This window comes from Manis pentadactyla, chromosome 5 (assembly GCF_030020395.1).
Source record: "Manis pentadactyla isolate mManPen7 chromosome 5, mManPen7.hap1, whole genome shotgun sequence".
Lineage (NCBI taxonomy): Eukaryota > Metazoa > Chordata > Mammalia > Pholidota > Manidae > Manis > Manis pentadactyla.
In genome coordinates, this window is record NC_080023.1 from 154315378 (window position 1) to 154337146 (window position 21769).

Below are 21769 nucleotides of genomic sequence, written 5' to 3' on the forward strand. Positions count from 1 at the left end.
CCCTGGGGAGGCGACGTGGAGGTTCTCTGTCTATGGGCACTGCTCACTTTCCAAGGCTCCCAGCCCTAGATGAGGGAGTGGAAGCTCGGAGAGATGAAGGGACTGGCCCAAGGGCATTCTCCGCGGAGCTGGGACTCGAACCTTGTCTGCCGGAGTTCCTGTCTCCTCCTCGCTCCTTCATACTGCACTCAGCAGTGGGGTGCACCACGCTCCCTTAAAGAGACTGAAGTCCAGAGTGGGTGTGTGATCAGCTGAAGCTCACAAAGCAGGAAGGGAGCAGAGCCAGGGCTTTGACCCTGGGCCCCCAGCAGTTGACCCCCAGGGACCTGCCAGGCAGCCCACCCCTGGGACTGTGAAGACCACAGAATGCCCCCTGCATCTGTGTCCACATCAGTCACCACTGCCCTCCTTCTCCCTTCCCAGCCCCTCTCAGCTCCAGTGCCTTCAGGCAGGCCACCCGGGGATCTCGTTATTGTCTGGATTTCTCGGGCACCCCTTCCTTGATGCCCTAAAGTCTACTTCCAGATACTTGTCCTCCCAACCAGACCAGTCAGGTGAGGGTGGGCACCTTTAATATCAGCCCATTTTGCAGATGGGGAAACTGCAGCTCTGTGAGGTAAGTCACTTGATAGTAAAAGAGTCAGGATTTGAGCCCAGGAATTTGGTCTCCAAAGCCTTTACTTTGAGGGGTAACACCCAGGGGCATTTCTTATCCAGCCCCTCCCCTGCTTTAACCTCTCCTCTTGCTCCCTGTCTCCCTCACCAGGGCTTTCAAAAGAGCTGCACACCAGGTGGCCCCTGGAGCTTGTTAAACATGCCAGTTCCTGAGCCCTCCATCCCTGGCCTGTTGAGTCAGGGTTTTGAGGTGGGACCTGGAGCTGTGCAGCATTTTAATTAATCCCCTCCTCCTGTGTGCAGGCCCCACACCTGACTTGGCTTCAGCACTTCAAGAGGCTGACATGGGCCTGAGGAGTGGATGGGGGTTGCAGTCTCCTCTGGGGTGGGCTCTGAAAGGAACTGGGGAAGAAGATAAGGCAGACAGAACTAGGTAGCATCTTCCTCCCTTCCAAAGGGCCAGCCTGGGCAGTGGTGAAGATGACCAGTGTTGGAGTCTGACGGTCTAGCTGGACCCCTGCGTGACCTTGGACCAGCAGCTTCCCCTTGCAAAGCCATGGTTCCGCAAGTGTAAGGCAGGGAGATAATGCTAATGCTGACCTCACAGGTCATGGTAACCAGAAGTCTCCCACATGTCAGTGCCTCGCACATGGTAAGTGCTAGGTGCTAGCTTTCCCTCCTCCTCCCTCAAGCAAAGGTCTGAAAAATACTGGAAATTCCCAGTGCTGGTGAGGCCACGGAGCGGCAGTGACTCTCCCAGACTACTGGTGGGAATGCCCAGTGGCAGAGCCACTTTGGAGAGCCGTGGCATCATCTAGGGAAGCTAAGCATGTGCACGCTCTGCTGTGATCCAGCAGCCCGACTCCTGGTGGAGAGAAATATAAAAGAAAAACATATGTCCCCAAAAAGACTTGACAAGAATATTCATAGCAGCTTTATTCATAATCGCCGACAAATGGAAAGCCCAGGTGCCTCTAGATAGAATGGCTGATTGAACTGTACTGTGTTCACATAATAGAGGAGCACATAGCAAAGCAAAGTGAATCACGGCGCCACGCGGAATGAATGAATTCCATAGGCACAGAATGTAAAGGAAGCCACACTCAAAAGAGTGCACATGTGCAATTCCATTTCTATGGCCCACAAGGGTGTATGTACTAGGCTCATCCATTGGGTTAGAGGTCAGGACAGTCAGTGGTCACCCTTGGCAGACACTGATCTGGAGGGGACTCGGGGGGCTTCTGGGTTACTCAGTTTGTAAATATTCATCAAGCTGTATATTTAAGATTGGAGCTTTCTCTGTATGTGTTTTTAATTTCAATAAAAAGCTTATTTTTTAAACGGTGTGGTTTAGTAACCTGTGTCTAGTTATCAGGATGAGTGTTGTATAGTTATGAGGTAAATGAGGCAAATAGCACCCCATCTCACCAGGCAGGAACTTAGGGGCCCGTGCAGAAGACAGACCCACAAACATCCAGAAACATGGTTATATCCCTGCATGCCCAGACTGTGACAGAGGGAATCCCAGAGGGCTGTGGGATGATAGCCAGTTTGGGAGGCAGGAAGGCTTCTTGCAGGAGGGGATGTCCCACCCAGTACCTGCAGAAGCATTGCAAACAAAGGCCAGTTTGCAAGTCCATACAGTAACCTGCAGGGCTCTGTCACCTACTTGGCCCCAAGTCCTCCACACTCCTCCAACCAAGCAGGTCTCCTAGGTGTTCCTGGAACACATCACCTCAGGGCCTTTGAACTTGCCCTTCTCGCCCAGATACCCGCCTGACATGCTCACTCTCCTCCTGCAGGTCAAAAGTCACGCCTGCTCCAATATGAGGCCTCCCGTGACCACCAGATTGAAAATTGCACCCCTACTCTATTTTCGTCACCAGCCTCTGACTTAACTCTATCACGTGCTAATCTGTTCCCTTCAGAGCTGCACTGTCCAATATGATGGCCAATAGAAATACAAGGCAATGGAGCATTTGAAATGCACTGTGTCCAAATTTGGTGTGCTTTAGTACATTTTGTAGACTTAGTATGAGAAAAAGAATGGAGAGTATCTCATTAATAATTTTATAGTGACTAAATGTTAAATAATAATATTTTAGATATATTGGGTTCAATAAACTACACTTTAATATCAATCCACTTGTTTCTTTTTACCTTTAAAAAATGTGGCTACTATAAAAATTTTAAGTTGCCTTGTATTTCTACTGGTCATCTCCTTCAGAGCTGGGAATTTGTTTCTTTCATTTACCACTGAATCCTCAGCACCTAGCCAACAGCGGGGCTGCACACATGCCTGCTGTGAAAAGAATGGGTGAACTTTGCTCCATCGCCACCTGCAGCTGCCTCAGGAAGGGGGAACGTAGCCTGCTCAGGAGCCCAGGAGACACTGGGCCTTCAGGGTGGGGATGCACCCTTCCCCCAGGCCAGCCCAGAGTTCCTCTCTCCAGGGCCACGCTGTCTTTAGGGCAGGCCTGGGGTGGGAGGGGGGGAGGGCAGAGGGCCCGAAGACCCAGCAGCCTTAAGCTTCTTCTGTCTCTCCCTGAGCCTTAGTTGGGGTAGGTGGGGAGGCAGGGTGGATTCTGTCCATCAGGATGGCCCCTGGGGGACTCTGGAGGGAGACCCCATAGGTGGGCTGAATGCCCCCCCCTCACCCAGCTCTGGTGGGAGGTGCTGCCTCTGCAGCCCTGGTTCCTTCGCTCCTGCCCCTGAACACCAACCCCAGCCCCCCTTCACTCTCCCCCAAGAAGGAAGGCTTAGCCCATGCCTGCAGGGAAAAACCACAGTTTGCTCCTGACATGACACATTGACGGGTTTCTGGCGACGGTGCCCCCTTTGTGTACCCAGAGCTGTTGTGGGCATATAAGGGCTGCCCCCAGGCCTGAGAGAGTGGAGGAGCGGACAGGAGGCTGGGAACCTCCACCCACCCCTCGTGCAGCTACAGGAGCGGGTAAGGCAACCCTGGCCTTATTCACATCCCCAACCACTGACCCGCTATCATCCTGCTGTCCCATCTGAATAACGGGCACAGAAAGATTTCACCCTAGGAGGGCGCTGGGGTTACCTGGAGGGTGATGGGAGACAAAGTCCACTTGACAGATGGGAAAACAGGGGCTCAGAGAGGGACAAAGGCAGGGATGGGTGGGCTGAGGCTAGAATTGTCCTATGGACAGGCCTCTAGGGGTGCCCATTTTTCTCTAAGCCACAGAAACAGACTGATTTCCCACTGGGGAAATATTTTCTTCTGTGAGAGACTCCAAGGTTACAGGGAGCCATGCTGGGAAGAATCTTGGAAAAAGAAGAGAGACACTGCCGAGACTGCTAGTGGGTCATATGGCACCCATCCGTACCGTGTGCAAATGAGGAAGAGGTGCCTTCTCAGGGCAAACACAGCCAACACCAGGGTAAATGGTTGGCAAGTGAAGTGGGGCTGGATTTCCACGGCCCTGGCCCCTCAGCAGGCATTCCTTCCAGCACACAGCCATGCATAGAGGCCCTTAAACAGTCCCTGCCCTGTGGAGCTTACAGAAATGACAAACAAGGACACAGCACAATGCACAATTGCAAATTGGGATGGCACCTTCAAATACATGTTTTGGTGGTGTTTAGTGGCAGTCTAGCTTATTTAGACAGTCTTTCTAAGCTAGTGACATTTATTCAGAACCTGAAGGATGTGGTCAGTCAAGCAAAGAACCACAGGAAGAGCCTTCCTAACAGAAGGAGCAGCATGTGCAAAGGCCTGGAGGTGGGAAGGGGCTTGGCGTGTTTAAGATCAAGGAGGTCAAAGAGACAGGCAGCAACCTAGTGGGTGATGGCAAAGAGCCTGGCTTCTAACTCGAGGGCAGTGGGAAGCAGGATGTAAGCAGGGGTTACATGAGGAGTTAGGGGTATATGTTTGGGTTGGCAGATGTGGAACTCCATAAAGAGTCCCATTCTATGAAACTAGTAAGTGAACCATGCTCTCACCTTCCATCTCATTCCTTTCAACATCATTCTGAATGGAGGTGGGGGAGGAAGAGAAACGGGACACATTTAGTCTGAGTGTTGGGTGTCCCCAACCAGCTATACCTTCTGAAACGGCCTCATGTGAAAGCAGACCCAGGAAACAAAGCTCCCAACCTGCCATCGGGAAGGGAGGCCCCTCCGTAGCTCTCTCTCCAGAGTCCAGCCTGGGCTCACCAGGGTAGCAGAAGATCAAGACTTTCAAGTCAGATAGACTCGGGCTTCAATTCTGGCCTGTCACTGATTAGCTCTGGGGCCTCCACCAAGTCCCTTCCCCTTGCGGGACCTCAGTTGTCCTATCTGTAAAATGGGAGCCAACGGAAGTTGCCCTGGAGACTGTAGAGGCACTCTCCAGGTGATGATGGGAGCTGCACCGGGCTGTGCACGTGTTAGCTGCGGCTTGCATTTGGATGGAGAGGGCTTTCCTGGGAGTGAAGCTGCACTTGAGCCATGCCAGGTGGATGGGAGGGCCCCAGGCTGGTGATGGGCACGGGGAGGGGAGAGGCTTGGACATGCACTGTACCTCAGAGTTCTTTCTCCTGCCCCTGATAGGTGTGCCTCTGACAATGTTGGGCATCTGGTCCCTGCTTCTCCTCTGGGGTCTGTTGACTCCGTGCCAGGGGCTGCTTGAGACTGTGGGCACGCTCGCTCGGATTGACAAGGGTGAACTTGGCAAAGGTGAGCCCGAGGTGGGCGGTCTATGAGGGGTCCAGCAAAAGATCCCTGGGTATGCTTAGAGCCTCTGCTTTAAGGAAGAGATAAGGACAGGTTGAGATTTTCAACAGCTTAGAGACCCTGAGCAGTTAAAGGTTTGCTTGCAGCCTCCCATGAGTGGTCAGTTCTCCTTCCTCTGAGTGGTGGGCTGGGCAATGCGGGCTGAGGCCTCAGGGATCAGGACAGGCGGGGTTGAGGTTGAGGGGAGGCTTGCTGGGCCACTGTCCCTACCCCACATTGCTCGTGGGGGGGGACTCTGCTGGGCATTTGGTGTTCTGGGGCCCAACTGCCCAGTGTGACAGTCTCAGAGATAGAGTAGGGTAGCTGTGAATGGGATATGCTTCCGGTGTCCACCCCAGCTTGTCCCATCCTCCACGAGGTGGTCCCTTCTGTCTTGCCCCTCTCACAGTCCTCACAGAGCCAGACCAGGGGCGTCCAGGAAGAGCAGGGCTTGCCTCCTCCATCTGGATCAAGCCCTGGTGGCTGCATGCCTCCCTTCTTTGCCTCTGCCCTCCCTTTCAGTGCTAGAGGGTGGCCCAGGGTCAGGAGTCCTGGTCATACTATTGGCCCCAAACCTGATTTGCTGTGTGATTTGGGCAAGTCTCTGCCCCTCTCTGGGCCCTAGTTTCCCCATGTAAAATGAACCTTCCTCCTCCCCGCTTCTCTGCAGCCATCCAGAACTCACTGGTTGGGGGACCTGTTCTACAGAATGTGCTGGGGACGGTCACATCCGTGAACCAGGGCCTCCTAGGCTCCAAAGGGCTGCTCGGAGGAGGCGGTCTGCTAAGCTATGGAGGGATTTTTGGCGTTGTGGAGGGGGTCTCTGGGTGAGTCCCCACAGTGTGGCCTCTCAACTGCCCATTTCTGGTGTGTTCTACAGCAAGGCTGGTGTTTATTTGCTTCAAGTTACAGAGGGGAGACTGACTCTCTTTCCTTTGTTGGCAGGCGGTGGGGTGATGTAGGGAATCCTGAAAAAGGAGTCTCCGAACCTGAGTCAGAACATAACAAGTCTGCTGTGTGTCAGGCAAGACAGGAAGGGCAGCAGGCCCCTGGGATGGAGGGTTCTCGCTCTTGGGTCAGTTCCAGTTACTCACTGCGCACCTCACTGGACAGGTTGCTTAGTGGCTCTGGGCTAATTCAGGTATCTGCATGGCTGCCTCCCTCATCTCCTTCAGGGGTCTGCTCCAAAGAGCCCTGCCCTAACCAGCCCCTCCTTCTCCCCTTCCCTATCTTCAGGTTCTCCAGGGGCTGTGTCACTGCCCGGCCTATGTTTTAGTGGTTTGTATCTTGTCTCCCCTACTAGATTATAAACCCCAGGAGGGGTAGGACTTTTATCTGGCTTGTTCACTGCCATGTCTGCAGTATCATCAATAGTGCTTGACACATAATAGAATGCTCAGAAATTTTTTTTGAATGAATGAATAAATGAAATCACCTAATTGCCCATAGTCATAACTTAATGACCACCTAGCCAGGGTTTACTGTGTCAAGCATTATAAATGAATTATCCCAGGGAATCCAGAAGTGGGACTGTTATCAACAGTTATTAAATCTTACATGCTTAACAGGTGACAAGATTGAGGCCCTGGGCAGCAAAGGGATCGGCCAACCTCATGCAGTAGGAAGTTGGGGGTGTCTGGATGTTTGATCACAGGCCATATACTGCCTGCCCCAGGCAGGTGGGAATCATTCCATGGCAGGTGGTGAATCAGGGGAAGGTCAAACAACAGACTCCCAGGGAAGCTGAAGACCAGGAGACAGGGTGTGGGCAGCAGGCCCCTGCACAGGAGGAAATGAGGCATTGGGAGCAGTAGGGGAATGGATGTTCACCTCCCAAAACACCAACGGATGTCTAGAAAGATTGCTGGTTTCTTGAGGATCACTATGTCTCACTCTGTGGTAGGTGTTGTCAATATCCCTATTTTATAGATGGGGATACTAAGGCACAGAGCAGCAACTTGCCCAAGGTCATACAATCAGTTAGTGATAGAGCTGGGACTTGAGTGGTCCAGCTTTTACTGCTCTAAGGGCAGCTAAACTGATCTGGGCAGAATTAACTGATCAGTGTCAAGCAGCTAAAGTAGTGCCTAGCATACAGTAAATGCTCAATAAATATTAACAACCATTAGTAGTGATAGATTCGGTCCCCATCCTACTGTTGAATTCTCCTGCTGGATGAGGATGGGGCCTCCGAAACGCACCAGATATTCTCCTTGCTTCAAAGAACCCCCAATATGAGGCCAAGCCCAACAGTGACCATTCTGTGAGGTCACGGCAATGATGAAGGCAGCCCAGGTATGGTGTGGTAGCTGCTCAGAGGAGCCTGAGTCAGAGAAGCAGGGGGGAGGGCTTCCTGGAGGAGAGGACGCCCTAGCTGAAATCAGCAGAGCCAGGAGGAATCAGCTAGCTGAAGGCAGATGCAGAGTGGAAGGAAAGTCAAGGGAAAGGTGTTCCAGATGGAGAAAACAGCTTGGGCAAAGGGCCAGAGGACGGAGTTGTTGGGGAGCTGTGTTACACGTGCACAAGCTTGGAGGTTGGGGGTGGGAGGCAATGATCCAGTTTAAAGACTGACCCATGGCTGAGGCCATGGGAATGGGGTGGGGAGAACACTTTACTTCACTGAGCCTTGAAAGAAGATGATGCTATTACATTTATTGAGCATATGCTGTGCCAACTTCAGTACCTACATTATGTCTCCTGTTTCTTTGCAACATCCCTATGAGGTGGGCAATAGTATTGCCCCACTTAACAGATGAAGATACTGAGATCCAGAGAAGTGACATAAATGGGCTTATAGTTTGTTTTATGGCTTAGAGTTGGGATGGGGAACAGAAGACAGGCTCTGGATGCTGCCTGGTCTGGGATGGTCCAGGCATAGGGGACAGAAACTGGAGGGCGTCTGGGAGTGAGCAACCCTGTCTTGACTCCCATCCCAGGCTAAAGATTGAGGAACTCACACTTCCAAAGGTGTCGCTGAAACTGCTGCCTGGTGTGGGGGTGCAACTGAGCCTGTACACCAAGGTGGGCCTGCACGGCTCCGGGTGAGTGTGCCCCTAGGAACATCTGCCCTACTGCTCCCCAGCCCACCGCACTGTCCACTGGGGGCCCCTACTCTGTTGTCCCCTCAGCCCTGACTCACTGCCCCCCCATTTCCTCCCACCCTACTTCTCCAAGGGACTCTCACCCTACTGTTTCCTTCCTAGACCTCACCCCACAACCCCTCCCCAGGGACCTCCAACCCACTGATCCCCAGAGACTCCATCTCACTCTCCCAGGAGACGCTATTGCCTGGGGCTCACTGGAAGGGGTAGGGGAAGAGGGTGTGGGGAGGCAGGGAGGAGGGGAAAGGAAGGGGAGTAGGGGTGGGCCACTCTTAGGGCCACCCCACCCGCCCCTGGTCCAGGCCCACTCAGCTCTAGGGTGGGCGTGGCCCTGGCGGGTGGGGCCTGCAGTCTGGCCACGCCCCCAGCATCCCGTCCCGCAGCCCTCTGGGGGACCTCCTGCAGCTGGCTGCCGAGGTAAACGTGTCGTCGCGCGTGGCGCTGGGCGTGAGCTCGCGGGGCACGCCCATCCTCCTCCTCAAGAGCTGCAGCACGCTCCTGGGCCACATCAGCCTGCTCTCGGGGTGAGTGCACAGGCTCCAGCTGCCCCGGCGAGACCTGCGCGTGCTCATCACAGGTGCAAGCCCTGAGCATCCCTTGGGGCTGCGGGAGCGGCCCCCGCGGGCCGGGCGGGGCCTGAACTCATCCAGCCTCCCGCGGGTTCAGTCGGTAGACTGAGGCTCACCGAGAACAAGAACGGGGACTCTGGCCCAGCCCGCAGCTTGCACTCCTCAGTCCTGGACGGCTGCTGGCCACCCCTCCTTCCCAGTCCTGCTATCCCCTGTTCCAGATAGAGCAGGTCTCTGTGGGCCCACACTCTCTGGGCATCTCAGGCCCTGCTCTAGCACATCAGAGACCCAGCTCTGACTCTGACTTGCTATGTGACCCGAGAGGACCCCCTCCCAGTCTAGGCCCCAATGTCCGCAAATGTATAAGAAGGACCTAACTTCAGTGATTAAAAAGGCTCTGGAACCTTTATATCTGTCTCTTCCCCCAACTGCTCAGACTCAGTGGCTATCCCTTACACTTGTGTGGAATTCACTCATGGGACAACCGAGGCCCAAAGAGGGCAAAGGACTTGCCCAGGGTCATACCAACAGACTGAGGCCTGGTGGAGATGGTCTGGTCTCTGGATGCATATCCATGGCTTTTCTCCATTGCCTTGCATCCACCCACCTGTGCCTCACACTTGTCCTCTTCCCTGTTAATTAATGTATTCCAGGCAGATCCCGCACTCCCACCCCATTTTTGATGGGTAGTCCTGAGTGGTGACGGGTAATCAGACAGCTCTCTGTTACCTCCCAGGACCAGGGTGAACTAGGGCTGCTCCTGTCTCTAGAAGGGCCTTAATAAGGATCCCAGGTGGGGTCTTGGGTTCCTTAAATTCCAGGGGCTCCATCTTGCTCCTTTGGCCTAGAGGGCGCCTTGGAGGGAGTGGAGCCCTGGATGGTGTTGGTGTCCGTGTTCTGTGATTGCCTCCCTGCTCTGTACCTCCCTAGTCTCCAAACGGACCTGAGCCCAGCTACATGCACTTCTCATCCTTAGGCCACCCTCTCATGCATTCATTCATTCATTTGGCAAATATTATCAAATACTTCCTCTAAGCCAGGTGCTGTTCTAGGCCCAAATATCTCAAATGTTGGAGGGGACAAAGGGAAAAGACATATATCGAGCACAGACCATATACCAGTCATGAACGCACTCCCATTTAATCTTGGCAGCAACAATTCTAGAAGGCAGGCACTGTACAGATGGGGAAAGTGAAATCATTCCCTGGCTCCAGTGGAGACACAGAGCCAAGGTTTAAACCCAGGTCCCCCAAGTCACAGCCAACCCCACCAAGAGAGGAGACAGGAGCTATCCATAGCCCCCCGTGCCAACCAAGCCTGCCCTGTCCCCTGGGTAGATGCTGCCCCCCCGGTGGTGGCCACACCCTCACGCTTCTCACTCTGCCCAGGCTGCTGCCCGCACCGATCTTTGGGGTCGTAGAACAGACACTCCTCAAGGTGCTACCGGGACTGGTGAGTGTGGGGACCACGGGCCAGGCGTGCCCCACCCCCTCAGCTGTACCTCTCCTCCCCCAGTTTTGAGTAAACCTGGGCTCCAGTCAGGATTAGGCTGTTCCTGCCTTCCACGCCCACCGGGTAATCCCATCCTGGCACGCCTGCCGGTCTCCCTGGTGCTGCCTGTGAGTCTGGAGGTGGGCTGGCACAATCCATCCCCAGGCCTTCCAATCCTGAGTTTATAGCTCTAGGTGACCTGAGTCCCCTGCTCTCAAATCCCAGTTACTTACTTATCCATTCCTTTTCTTTACTGCCTGCATTACTTTTGATTATATCTTTCTTTAAAGTCATTTTAAATTAAAATTGGGTCATTCAGTGACTTTAAACTGAGCCCTGTGCTTGGCAATCATGTCCAGAAAATCACACATATATATGTGAATACGTTATAGGTTGAACACATGGACAAGGATGCTTGTTCATGGCCCACCAGTGGCTTCCACCAGGGGGCATGGACCACACTTGAGATAAGTTGGTCTGGCCAAAGCCCCCTCGCATGAGGCAGGGCTTGCTGGGGTCACATAGCTAGTAATGGGTGGTGAAGAAACCTGTGGAGGTAGCAAGGGCGTGGGGGCCTGGGGTTGGCAAAACTGCCCTGGGCTTGAACAAGCCAAGCAGAAAAGCTCAGGGAGGGGTGTCCTCTCAGCAGCAATACCCCAGCTGAGGTTTATCCCAGGTATGGTGAGTCCATTTAAAGCGAGGTCTCTAACTGGGCTCTTCAGGAAAATTGGCTGCAAAACAGGTTTTGCGTGACTCCAAGAGGTTTTAAAAATAAGCATTAATTACTAGCATTAGTGATCGGAGATTTCTCTAACAATCCGATTTCTGGCTTCTCTTGTGCAATCAGCCAATCCGGCCGCTCGGCACCTCCTTCCTGCAGGTCACACCTGGCTGGCGCCAAGGGGGTGCTGCCCTTGCCCACCACAGTCCCTCTGGTCTCTCATTTCTGTGACACGCCTGACCCCGGAAACCCTGGAGTTTGGGCCCCACATTTGAGTGAAAAGACAGCTTCCTCCTGGCTCTCTGAGGATAGCTGTGACCTTGGGCAGGTTGCCCTTCTTCTCTGGCTCCAGCTCTGGAAGGGGCCAGACTGGGTCACGTGTGAGGGTTCTGCTCTGGCAGGCTGTGGGACTCAGATTCCGTGGCCCCGGACTCGGGATTCTGGAAGCTGAATGAACCCCTTGCTCCTGTTCTCACAGCGCAGGGGCCCTGGACACGCAGTGTTACATTCTGACCCTCCCAGTGGAGAGGAGGCCCCTCCTCGGGGTCTGCATTCCAGGGCTCCTAGCGCCCCCCTGGCTGGCAGCAGGAGCCTGAGACCTCAGAGGGAGCAGCTGCCTTTGTCTTCTCAAGGGAGGGCCCTGTCCGCCCGACCTCTGACATGTGTCTCCCCCATTCCCGGAGCACCCTTCAAGGCTGACTGAGGAAGCCCATGTAACTGGCCCTCTGGGCCACCGCTCAGCCCTCTGACTCTTTGGGCTTCAGCCCCTTCCTTGCCCCTGTTTGTGCGCCCCTCTCACCATGCCCCCACAAAGCCTCGCCCTAGGTCTGTCTGCACATTCTGCCTTGCCCTGGTCCTTGGGGCTACATTGCCAATCATTTAAAGAAAATGCAGCAGTCGCCTGCACCAGGCTGGGGCCTGTTCTCATTTTCCTAACACCTGTCTCCTCGACCCAGCTGTGCCCCGTGGTGGAGAGTGTACTGGGCGTGGTGAACGAGCTCCTGGGGACTGTGCTGAGTAAGTTGGGGTCCAACCCCCTTCTCTTTGCCCCTCCTCCTACCCCTCCCTCCCATTACACCAATGAGCGGGGGTACCAGCGGAATTAGGAAGGGGCAGAATTCTAGGACCTTTCACTTCCTGCTCAGACAGACAAGGAAGCGCAATAGTGGAATTCTGGGCTGGGGCCCATTCAGCAGGGCTCAGAGCCGTGGAGCCATCCAGGCCTCCATCTGCTGGGGGCTCTGGGCCACTTACTGAGCTCCTGTGGTGTGTCTGGGCCTGCCAGAAACACAAGGCAGACAGACGTGATGACTGAGGCCAGAGCTTCACTACAGAACCCAAGGCCCCACAGCCACAGTGGCCCCCAGTCTCTCTGAACCTTATGGAGACACAGATGCCTCCTGTGTTCACAAAAGGGCTTTGAAAAATATGAAAAGGCATAAGCAGGAAAAGGATAGAAAACTTGGGGCAGACGTGTCTCTATATGTGGTGCTGTGTGAGGCAGGAGAGCAATGGTTAATGGCACCAGGTCTGGAAAACAGGAATCCTGGCTTTGCCACTCTGAGGCTTGGGTAGGCTTGGGCTAATGACTTCCTCTGTCTGAGCCTCAGTTTCCTTATCTGTAAAATCGGGATGAGAGTAGGGCTCAAGTGAATACTTAGTAGAGTGCTTAGGAACTCCCTAATCGAAGTAGGGTCTGTTATCATTGGGGGCTGGGTTCACTGGTCGTTCTCCCTCCTTCCTTCTCCATGTAGGCCTAGTGCCCCTTGGGGCTCTGGGGTCTGTGGAATTCTCGCTGGCAACATTGCCTCTCATCTCTAATCAGTACATAGAGCTGGACATCAATGTGAGTGCCCGCTGAGGCCCTGCCCACACTGGGGATGGGATGGGGTGTTGGTAGAGGCTGGGTGAGGATAGTGGGTCAAAGCCAAGTGGATGAGCAGCCCTGACACTCCCATGCCCTTTCTCCTGTCCCTGCAGCCCATCGTGAAGAGCGTAGCTGGTGACATCATCGACTTCCCCAAGCCCCCCAAACCCATCAAGGTGCCTCCCAAGGAGGACCACACATCCCAGGTGACTGTGCCTCTGTACCTCTTCAACACCATGTTTGGGCTCCTGCAGACCAATGGTGCCCTCGACATAGACATCACCCCTGAGCAGGTGAGTACAGCAGCTCCTGCCCTGGTGTGGCTTGGCAATGCTGGTGATGGCCCAGTCACAGCACCAATCAGCCCTGATGGGCCCTCGTCTCTATAACCGGAGAGGGCTGGACAAGGTGATAGCATGTGCATGACCACTCATTCTTGTGGCAGACATTGCTAATTGATTATGGCTGTCTACTTGGCTACATCTGAATGGGACCCCTGAATCCGTCTCAATGTGGAACTCCAGGAAGTTACTTTCAGTTGGTCAGAACTGGCTTATGAAATGCAGCCAACTTTCCATCCCTGCACCAGATGAGCCCTTCTAGTCAGAACCTAATTTTATACTAAAGTGTGAATGGCTAACATTTCCATTGCTTTCTCAAGACCAGATTTGAGTTGGGAGAGAAGAAAACTAGGGTTGGACTACACAAAGGTCACTTGGGCATTTGTTCTGAAGCTTCTGAGAATCATCTCTTCCATCCTGGCCCTCTTACACACTCGCAGATGTCTGGAAAGCCTCAGAGGCATTTTCTTGGTCTTAGCCCTCTCCAAAGTCAGTGAGCTCTGAGTCACCTGGGCCCCCCACCTGCAGCTCAGGCCCTAGGGAGCAGGGGCTGATCACTTACTTCCTGCAGGTGGGGTCCAGAGAGCACTCTGAAAGCCTGTGGGTGGTTAGAACAGAGCCCTGAGCTGGGAGGCAGGTACATTCTAGCTGGAGGGAGGGAGTAGTCATAGTCAGGCAGAGGCTCTAAGTGTGAGAATGTGTGTGTCTGGGATTGTGGATTGTATGTGTTGTGTATGAGTATATGGCAAGAGAAAGGAAACTCAGAGGCCAGTCCTGGTGCTGTCCACCTCTGTGGGGTGATAGCTGTGTGCTGAGTGAGTGTCTGGGAATTCGCTGACCAGGAGAGAGTGTGTCTCTTTATCCCGTGTGAGAAGTGGACTTGTATAGTTAGGTCTCTCAGACATCAGGGTCCATGGGGACTGGGCCGTTATTGACTAGCAGAACAGGAGGAGCTGGCCTGGTGGGACTGTAATGAACTATGGAACCACTTTTCTGGCAGCTGTCACTCAGCACCCCCAATGAGATAGGGTAAAGGCCTAGTGTGACCAGATATTCCAGTTTTTTACCCAATTTTATAATAAAGTTTATATGAAATTTCCTGACTTCTAAATACTGGAAACAAATTCACAATGTTTTAAAAGACTATTTGGGTAAAAGGCAGAAATGTCTAGCATCAGATACCTGGGCCTTCAGATTTTGAGCTCTGGCAGATAGTTTTAAAATGCTGGAATTAGCCTGCCCAGGTCACATCCTGTGTCGTGACTCACCAGCAGGAGCCGCAGGTTTCCCATCTGTAGAATGGGAGTAATTGCAGCACCCACCTCTTCAGGCTGTTGTAAAGGTGAAATGAGTGAAGGTACACAAAACCCTTTCCATGTGCCTGGCATGTAGTATGTGCTCATCTTTAACAAATATAAGGAATGTGAGCCTCTGTAGAAATGTGTTATGTAATTGGTGGCGGTGGGGTGAGGTGGGGCTACTTTGTGTGCTGAGGAATCCCTGACCTGTGTCTGTTCACCCTGCATTGCATTTGGTCTCGGCTCTAGGTTCCCAGCAGTGTCCCACTGACAACTACAGACCTGGCAGCTTTGGTCCCTGAGGTGAGTGACCCTCTCCCTGGCTTTGATCCCTATAGCTCTTTCCTGATGAGTCAGACTGGACTCTGGAATCTTTGTCAATACAGTTATCCGAATGTTGCGTCCAGCTTCACACTAAAGTGTGAATGACCGATACCTTATTCTTTCCTGATAGCAGATTTTTCTTAGAGAGGAAAGGACCAAGGCTAACTGCCCCAGAAGTCAACTGGACATTGGTCCTTGTCCCTATGCCATGCAGGGGACAGGAGGGTCTTTCCAGGTTACTAAGCACCCTCCCTCCAACTGCCTGCCTTCACATGGGTCTTGGTCCTCTCTGCCCCCAGAGAGGGTCCAGGGCACTGGCCTTGGAGAGGGAAGAGAAAGGGAAGGTTCAGGGAAGTTTTACTAGTGGGCATCAATCAGTACGTGACTGCAGGTTCTGGCCTCAGCTTTGCTGTCCATTCAACTGGGGCTGGACCAGCTACTTTCCAGCTGGGAGAATTTGAATTCATACCGAAGTTGAAATGATTACTACAAGGTCCTTATATAACAGCAGATTCTGATAGACGTTAGAATGAGGCCCAGAAGGTCTGGGTTTCCCCCAGAGAGGGTGGAGGAGTCAGCTGAGTTTGGAGGCACAGAGGACAAACTCTGAATCCTTGAAGGTAGGGATTCCTATCGGCCCTCTTGGGCGTGGCTGCGGCCTCTGCTTCTTGGAGCCCTTGGCTGAAAGGCATAGGAGTCTTAGGCAAGGGATAGATTGGAGCTAGACATTCAGAAGAACCTCCTGAGGGCAGGAGTCATAAGAAGATAGGGAGAGGCTTGGGGAAGGTGAGGTGGGAGAGGGGGTACCCACGGGTCCGCCAGCCAGCCTGTCCCTCCAGCTCCAAGGCGGGACCTGTCTCTGCCTCCGGAGGATGAAGCCTCTGTTCTAGCAGTCAGAGCCCCATGGCCCCCGCTCTGAGTCTGGTTCCATGGCTTCAGAATCTGTAGATCCGTGAAGGTGGAATCTGGTGATTCCCTGTCTTTATGACCCTGCAATTCTGAGAATCTGGGCTTGAGGAATTGGTCCCCAGATTCCAGCATTCAAGTGATGCTAAGCTCCTGTGACTCTCTGGCTTCCCCCACTTATATAATTCCATGATGTCATGACTATGAGACTTAGCATTTCCTGATAGTGTGATTCAATCAACTAATACTCACTGAGCACCTACTATGGACCAGGCTCTGTGCTTGGTGCTAGGCATGCAGAGGGGCAAAAGGTGAAAAGCAAACAAAAGCCTCTGTGCTCCAGGAGCTACCCTTCTGGGTGACATTGACATTGAACAATGCACACTTAGACTGTACACAGTGCCAGACAGCAGAAGAGAATGGAGCCCCAGCAGCAGACTAGGAGCCCGGGGGTAGTGTTCTTAAACAGGGTACTCAGCAAAGGCCTTGCTGAGGAGATGGAATTTGAGCTGAAGGCAGAAGGAGGTGAGGGAGGGAAAAAATGCAGGTATCTGGAGAAGACATTTCCAGGCAGCGGGAATAGCAAGTGTAAAGGCCCTGAGGTAGGAGCGTGCCTGGCTGGTTGGAGGAACAGCAAAGTGGCCAATGAGTCTGGAGAGGAGTGGGCGGGAGCAGTGGTGGGAGGTGAATGGGAGAGGAGGGCAGAGGACGGATCATGTAGGGCCTGTGGCCCTCAGGGGATTTTGACTCTAAGTGAGACAGAGTCTGGTTCAGTTGTTCTAGGGGTTGATGTCTCCCCACCTGTCAGCCTCTCGGGGGGGCCTGTCTGGTGCCCAGTGCCCGTTAGGTGCTCTACTTGTGTTTGCCGGCTGGCTGACCAATTCTCTTAGTGGAGCATTGAGATGCCCTCACGTCTCCCTCTGTGCCCCCACCTTTCCAGGCGCTGGGGAAGTTGCCCCCAGGCCAGAAGCTCCTACTCTCACTGCAAGTGAAGGGAGCCCCGGTGGTCACGCTCCAGAGCAAGAAGGCTATAGTCTCCATCCCAGCTAACATCCACGTGCTGTCCTACCTCCCTAAAAGGACACCTGAACCCCTCTTTGAGCTGAACGGGGTGAGTGGACAAGAGCTGGGAGCCCAGCACTGGGGTTCTGAGCAGGGCTGCCCTCCGCCAGGCTACTGGAGGGTGCCTTCCCCCTGATTTCAGGGTGGGGGCCCACGTGACACAATCCCCTCCCTCATTTTCACCATCCGAGCTGAGACCTGAGTGCCCACTCGGGCTCCTGCCTGCTTCCTCATCACACTTCTGACCAGGCCCAGTGCTTCCTCAGGATCTCAGGAAAGACTCCCCACCTCCCCAGCCTCTGTGCTTAGATATGTCTTGGGCGACCCTCCAGCTTCCTCCTGGACCCTCACCTCCAGTCCGTTCCCCTCCACCCCACCTCCACTGGTTTTCCCAAAGACACATCTGGGTACAGGCATGTCCCTCCCCTGCTCACCCTCTGCTTTGGTTTCCCATGGCCAAGCCCCTGAGCCTGGCATTCGATGCCCTCCTGCCTAAGTCACTCAGGGCTTCCAGGTCCCACCTCCCTGCCTTGTTTGTGCAGGGCCCACCACCTGCCGTGCTGTCTCCCCTGGCTAACTGCTCCCCTTCCAAAATTCAGCTCAAGTGACACCTCACTGGGCGCACCTTCCCTCGCCCCATGGCAGGCAGGACTGAAGGTCGCTCCAAGCTCCTGAAGCCCCAGAGCTCCCTCTAACACAGCACAGTCACCTTCATCCCCTGGCTCTTGAACACCAGACCAAGTTACTTCCAGCACAGACCCAAGCAGAAGGGGTTAGTGGGGCACACGGATGGTGGGAATCCATCTGCCGGCCAAGGCGGACCTGTCAGCTCCAGGGGTAACTGCTCGCCTTTTCCATGCAGGTCATGACTTTAAATGCCCAGCTGGCTCCCTCAGCCACCAAGCTGCACCTCTCCCTGTCCCTGGAACGGTAATGTGGGATCCTGTCTAGGAACAGGAATTAGGGACCAACTGGAACCACTTCCTATTTATTGAGCATCAACTAAGTGGCAGGTGTTTTCCCAACATCTTTCTTGCCTCCAGTACCCCAGGGAGGGGATTGCATTCACTCATTTTACAGATGAGACGACTGGGGTTCAGGGAAGCAGGATCCAGAGCAGGACCCTTCCACTGCACCTGCTCAAAACCTGGCCCCGGGAGATAAACCTGTTGCCAGGATATGGAATCCAGACTCCCAAGTTATCAGCCCAGACGCTAACCACAGATATAATTGTCCTTAAATGTTTTGTTCTTCATGTGGACTAGTTATTTCCCTAACCTCCCCACGACTGTGGTAACCAAGCCTCTTGATAATCATAATACTGAGATGACGATGTTGATGACCATCCTTTACACATGCAGGCATTTTATGGTTTGCAAAGCCCAGGCTCACACTGATGGCTGTTCCCGGATGTAGGTTTGCAGTCTGGGCCTCCACTCCCCAGGCCCAGTGCTCTCGCCATGGCCTGGGGCCTGCCTGTTCCTCCCCTGCACATGGGGGCTTTCCCAGGGATCTCTGGGATCTGCCTATAGTGACCTGTAAACACCCAGTGCCCACCTGCCTCCACTTTAATGTCCCCCACAGGCCCCTCAGGCTACTACTGTCCCTCTACAACCCCCACCCCCACCCTGCTGCCCCATTTATAACCTCACCTGCTGCCCGGGTTCATCCCAGCTCCCTGGTGGCAGCTCATGGCCCAGCCCTTCAGGAGACAGAGATGTGTACCCAGGCTCTGGCCCTGGCCCTGCATTTGGGCCAGCTCTGGTCCCTCAGTGGATTGCTGCCTCTAGTGACCACCTGCTGGATGCAGGGCACCCTGTGTCCAGTGCTTGGTCTATGGGAGGGCATCTCCTTAGAGGGGCTCAGCCACTTGCCCAGAGGCAACAACTGGGAGTCAGACCAGGCTCCAGGGCCATGGAGTCAGAGGTGGTAGTCATGATATCTCAGAAGGAGGTTAGATTCCCTCCTGGTCCATTTTACAGGTGTGAAAACAGTCTCTGAGTCAAGGCTGGATAGAACAGAGTTGGGCCTATAACCCTGTTTCCTGATCCTGGAGAGCTAAGGGTGTGGCAGGTGGGGGCTGGGTGGGGAGAGCACCAATCGGTAGGTGGTGTGGCAGATGCCCGGGCCCCTTGACACTTCTCTTCTCTCCACCAGGCTCAGTGTCAAGCTGGCCTCCTCCTTGGTCCACACCTTTGATGTAAGTTCCTGAGAACGTGAGCAGCGTGGAGGTGGTAGGGGTGGAAAAAAGGCAGGTTGAATCAGGAGCCATATGACTGAGCTGGCCTCCATCTGGGCTCTGCTCCAGCAAGCCAGAGTGGGCACACCTCAGGGTGGGTGTGCATGTGTGTGTGTGTGTGTAGTCACCGTCTTAGGAAAGTGAATCCCTTGCTATTCCAAAGTCTTGGAACCTCACAATGTTGTAAATGTCTAGAATCTCACAATTGTTCAAAATGCTGGAACTTCACACAAGTTATAAGGTTCCTGAACTCAGAAAGTTCTAACATTTCAGAGCCCCACAGAGCCCTTCATTTCCTGCTTCTCCAGAGTATCGAGGTTCTGGACTCTCATAGTGGTTCCAGGTTCTAGAACACTTTAAGGGTTCCTAAAGTGATAGGAACCTAAGATCAGACCCCACAGAATTCTGCTGGAGCTGGGCATGTTTTCCTCCTTTCCCAGACACTGCCTCCGTCTAGGCCCCACAGATCCTTCCTCTAGGAAGGCAGCTCTTCCAAGCTCAGGGGGCCCCAGGGAAGCCAGCTTAAGTCACAGAGTCCCCACTAGGGTCACTGTGGACAGGCCTGTGCCCACCAGGAGCTGTGTGCTCAGGTGTGGGGGAGGCTGGGGCGGCGGGATCCCCTCTGTGGGAAGGGCTGTGCTGCTCCTTGTGAAGCCCCACCTCCCCGTCCTCCCTGTGCTCTGTTGCAGGCATCCCGTTTGGAAGAATGGCTCAGTGACGTGGTCCGGGTGGCATATGTGCCAAAGCTCAATGGTATGGTTGGCCTTTGCTGTCTTCTTGGACATACGAAGCATCTGAACTTGGGACTGTTGAATCTGTCGCCTCTCTCCATTTTTCTGATGAAGACACTAAGGCTGGAGAGGGGTTAACCCCATTTCTAAGATGCAGAAACGGGGCATTAACTGTTTCCATTCAAACAAGATTGACTGGTACCTACATCACACCAGACTCTGGGCCTTGAGAGCTTTCTGGCCTGGGCCCTGTCCTCGAGCTCACAACCCAGAAGGAAATAGTCATATAAACAAATGATTAGAATATAGATGACACAGGGTATGCTAGGGACTGACAGAACCTCACACTAACAGAACCTGAGGGGAGCTACTGATAATAATACAGAAAAGCAGCATTTTCATTTGGGTTTAGTAGGATGAGTAGGAGTTGGCCAATAAGGGAAACTAAATTCCCAAGAAGAGAAATGACTGGCTCAAGGAAAGTGGTAGATTAGGATCAGCAGGTCCCACCCTCCCCCCAAATATCTTTGCTTTCAATCGTTCCCTCCTCACAGTGGACCTGGAAGTTGGAATTCCCCTGCCTAAGGTTCTCAATGTCAATTTTGCCAATGCAGTCCTGGAGATCATAGAGGTGAGTTTCCTTTGTAGGTGTGACCTAGATGGGTGTTAAGCTTGTTCCTGGAGAGCCCTGCTTCAAACACATTAGGGGAATGCTCTGCCTCATCATTTGGTCTGCCCTTGTACCATTTTCTAAGTTGCTCAAGGAACTACAAATCACTTAACTTAGGAATGGCAAGTATATGACATATGTGCTCCCATCTCTGTATTACTTACCCATGGCAGACATTATCAATCAGTCACAGAGTTCTTTCCTGTTGAATTCAGACACATGCCTGATGGAGTCTCAGACTCACACACAGAATCACAGTTCCCCTGGTCCAGGGATAGTAATTACATGTCTGTCTGTCCCCCATCCTGTGCCTGGGCAGGCATGGCTAACAAATCATGGCACTTTCTTGCTGAATATTGACCTCACAATCCTTTTCAGTCCAGCACAACTGTGGGACCAGCTCTGGGAGGTGGGCAGAACAGGGAATTCTGTACCCATTTCTCAGATGAAGACCAAGGCTGACAGAGGTCAAATTTCAGGTCCAAGTTCATACATAAATAAGCAGAAGACATGGCACTTGAACTTGGATTTCTTAAGTCCTAAAGTCAGTGACCTCTTCCGCATCGGAGGTCATTTATTCATCATTCATCATTCATTCAATGAGTGCCTGCTGTGTTCCAGATGCAGTGCCAACCCCAGGGCACGGGGGAACACAGAGATGGCTGCAGGGAAGGAGGGCAAGGGTGTGGGGCATAAGAACTCCAAGGGCCTAACCAAGAACGCTTCTCCTCGCAGAATGCCGTTGTGCTGACCGTGCCATGCTGTGGCTGAGAGACAGTCGCCAGCCCTCCCTGTTGACTACCAGAGCCTTGTCCACCTCCCCAGTCCGCCTCAATTTCCCTCCCAGTCTCTAGCCTGTGTTGGTGACAGTATTAGTGTCCCTTATCCACCTAGGCCCAGCCAGGTGCTCTGGCCCTGAGGCTCTGCCCCCAGTCTGGGGTGGGGACTGCAAGGCTAACCCCAGGACTCTGCTTCAGATGTAGCTTCGGGGCCTCAGTGGCAAGTCCTGAGCTTCCAATAAACTACTCCTCTATCTCAGCATCTCCTGGCCGGTTTTTTCCCCAGGCACATCGGGGCCACCTTGGCTTCTGCCTAGGGTGTCCTCCTGGGCTCCT

General features: G+C 53.6%; 1 protein-coding gene across 1 annotated transcript; it reads left to right on the plus strand.

The window, feature by feature from the left end:
* Positions 1-3511: 3511 nt before the first annotated feature.
* BPIFB3 (BPI fold containing family B member 3) lies at positions 3512-21695 on the plus strand. Its single transcript, XM_036900957.2, has 16 exons — positions 3512-3568; positions 5173-5298; positions 6005-6161; positions 8271-8375; positions 8819-8959; positions 10393-10456; positions 12173-12233; positions 12971-13062; positions 13197-13376; positions 14972-15025; positions 16893-17063; positions 17877-17944; positions 19172-19214; positions 19943-20006; positions 20539-20615; positions 21390-21695. Exons 2-16 carry the CDS (start codon positions 5187-5189, stop codon positions 21423-21425), a joined length of 1425 nt encoding a protein of 474 aa, XP_036756852.2. The 5' UTR covers positions 3512-3568; positions 5173-5186; the 3' UTR covers positions 21426-21695.
* The last annotated feature ends 74 nt before the right edge of the window (positions 21696-21769 follow it).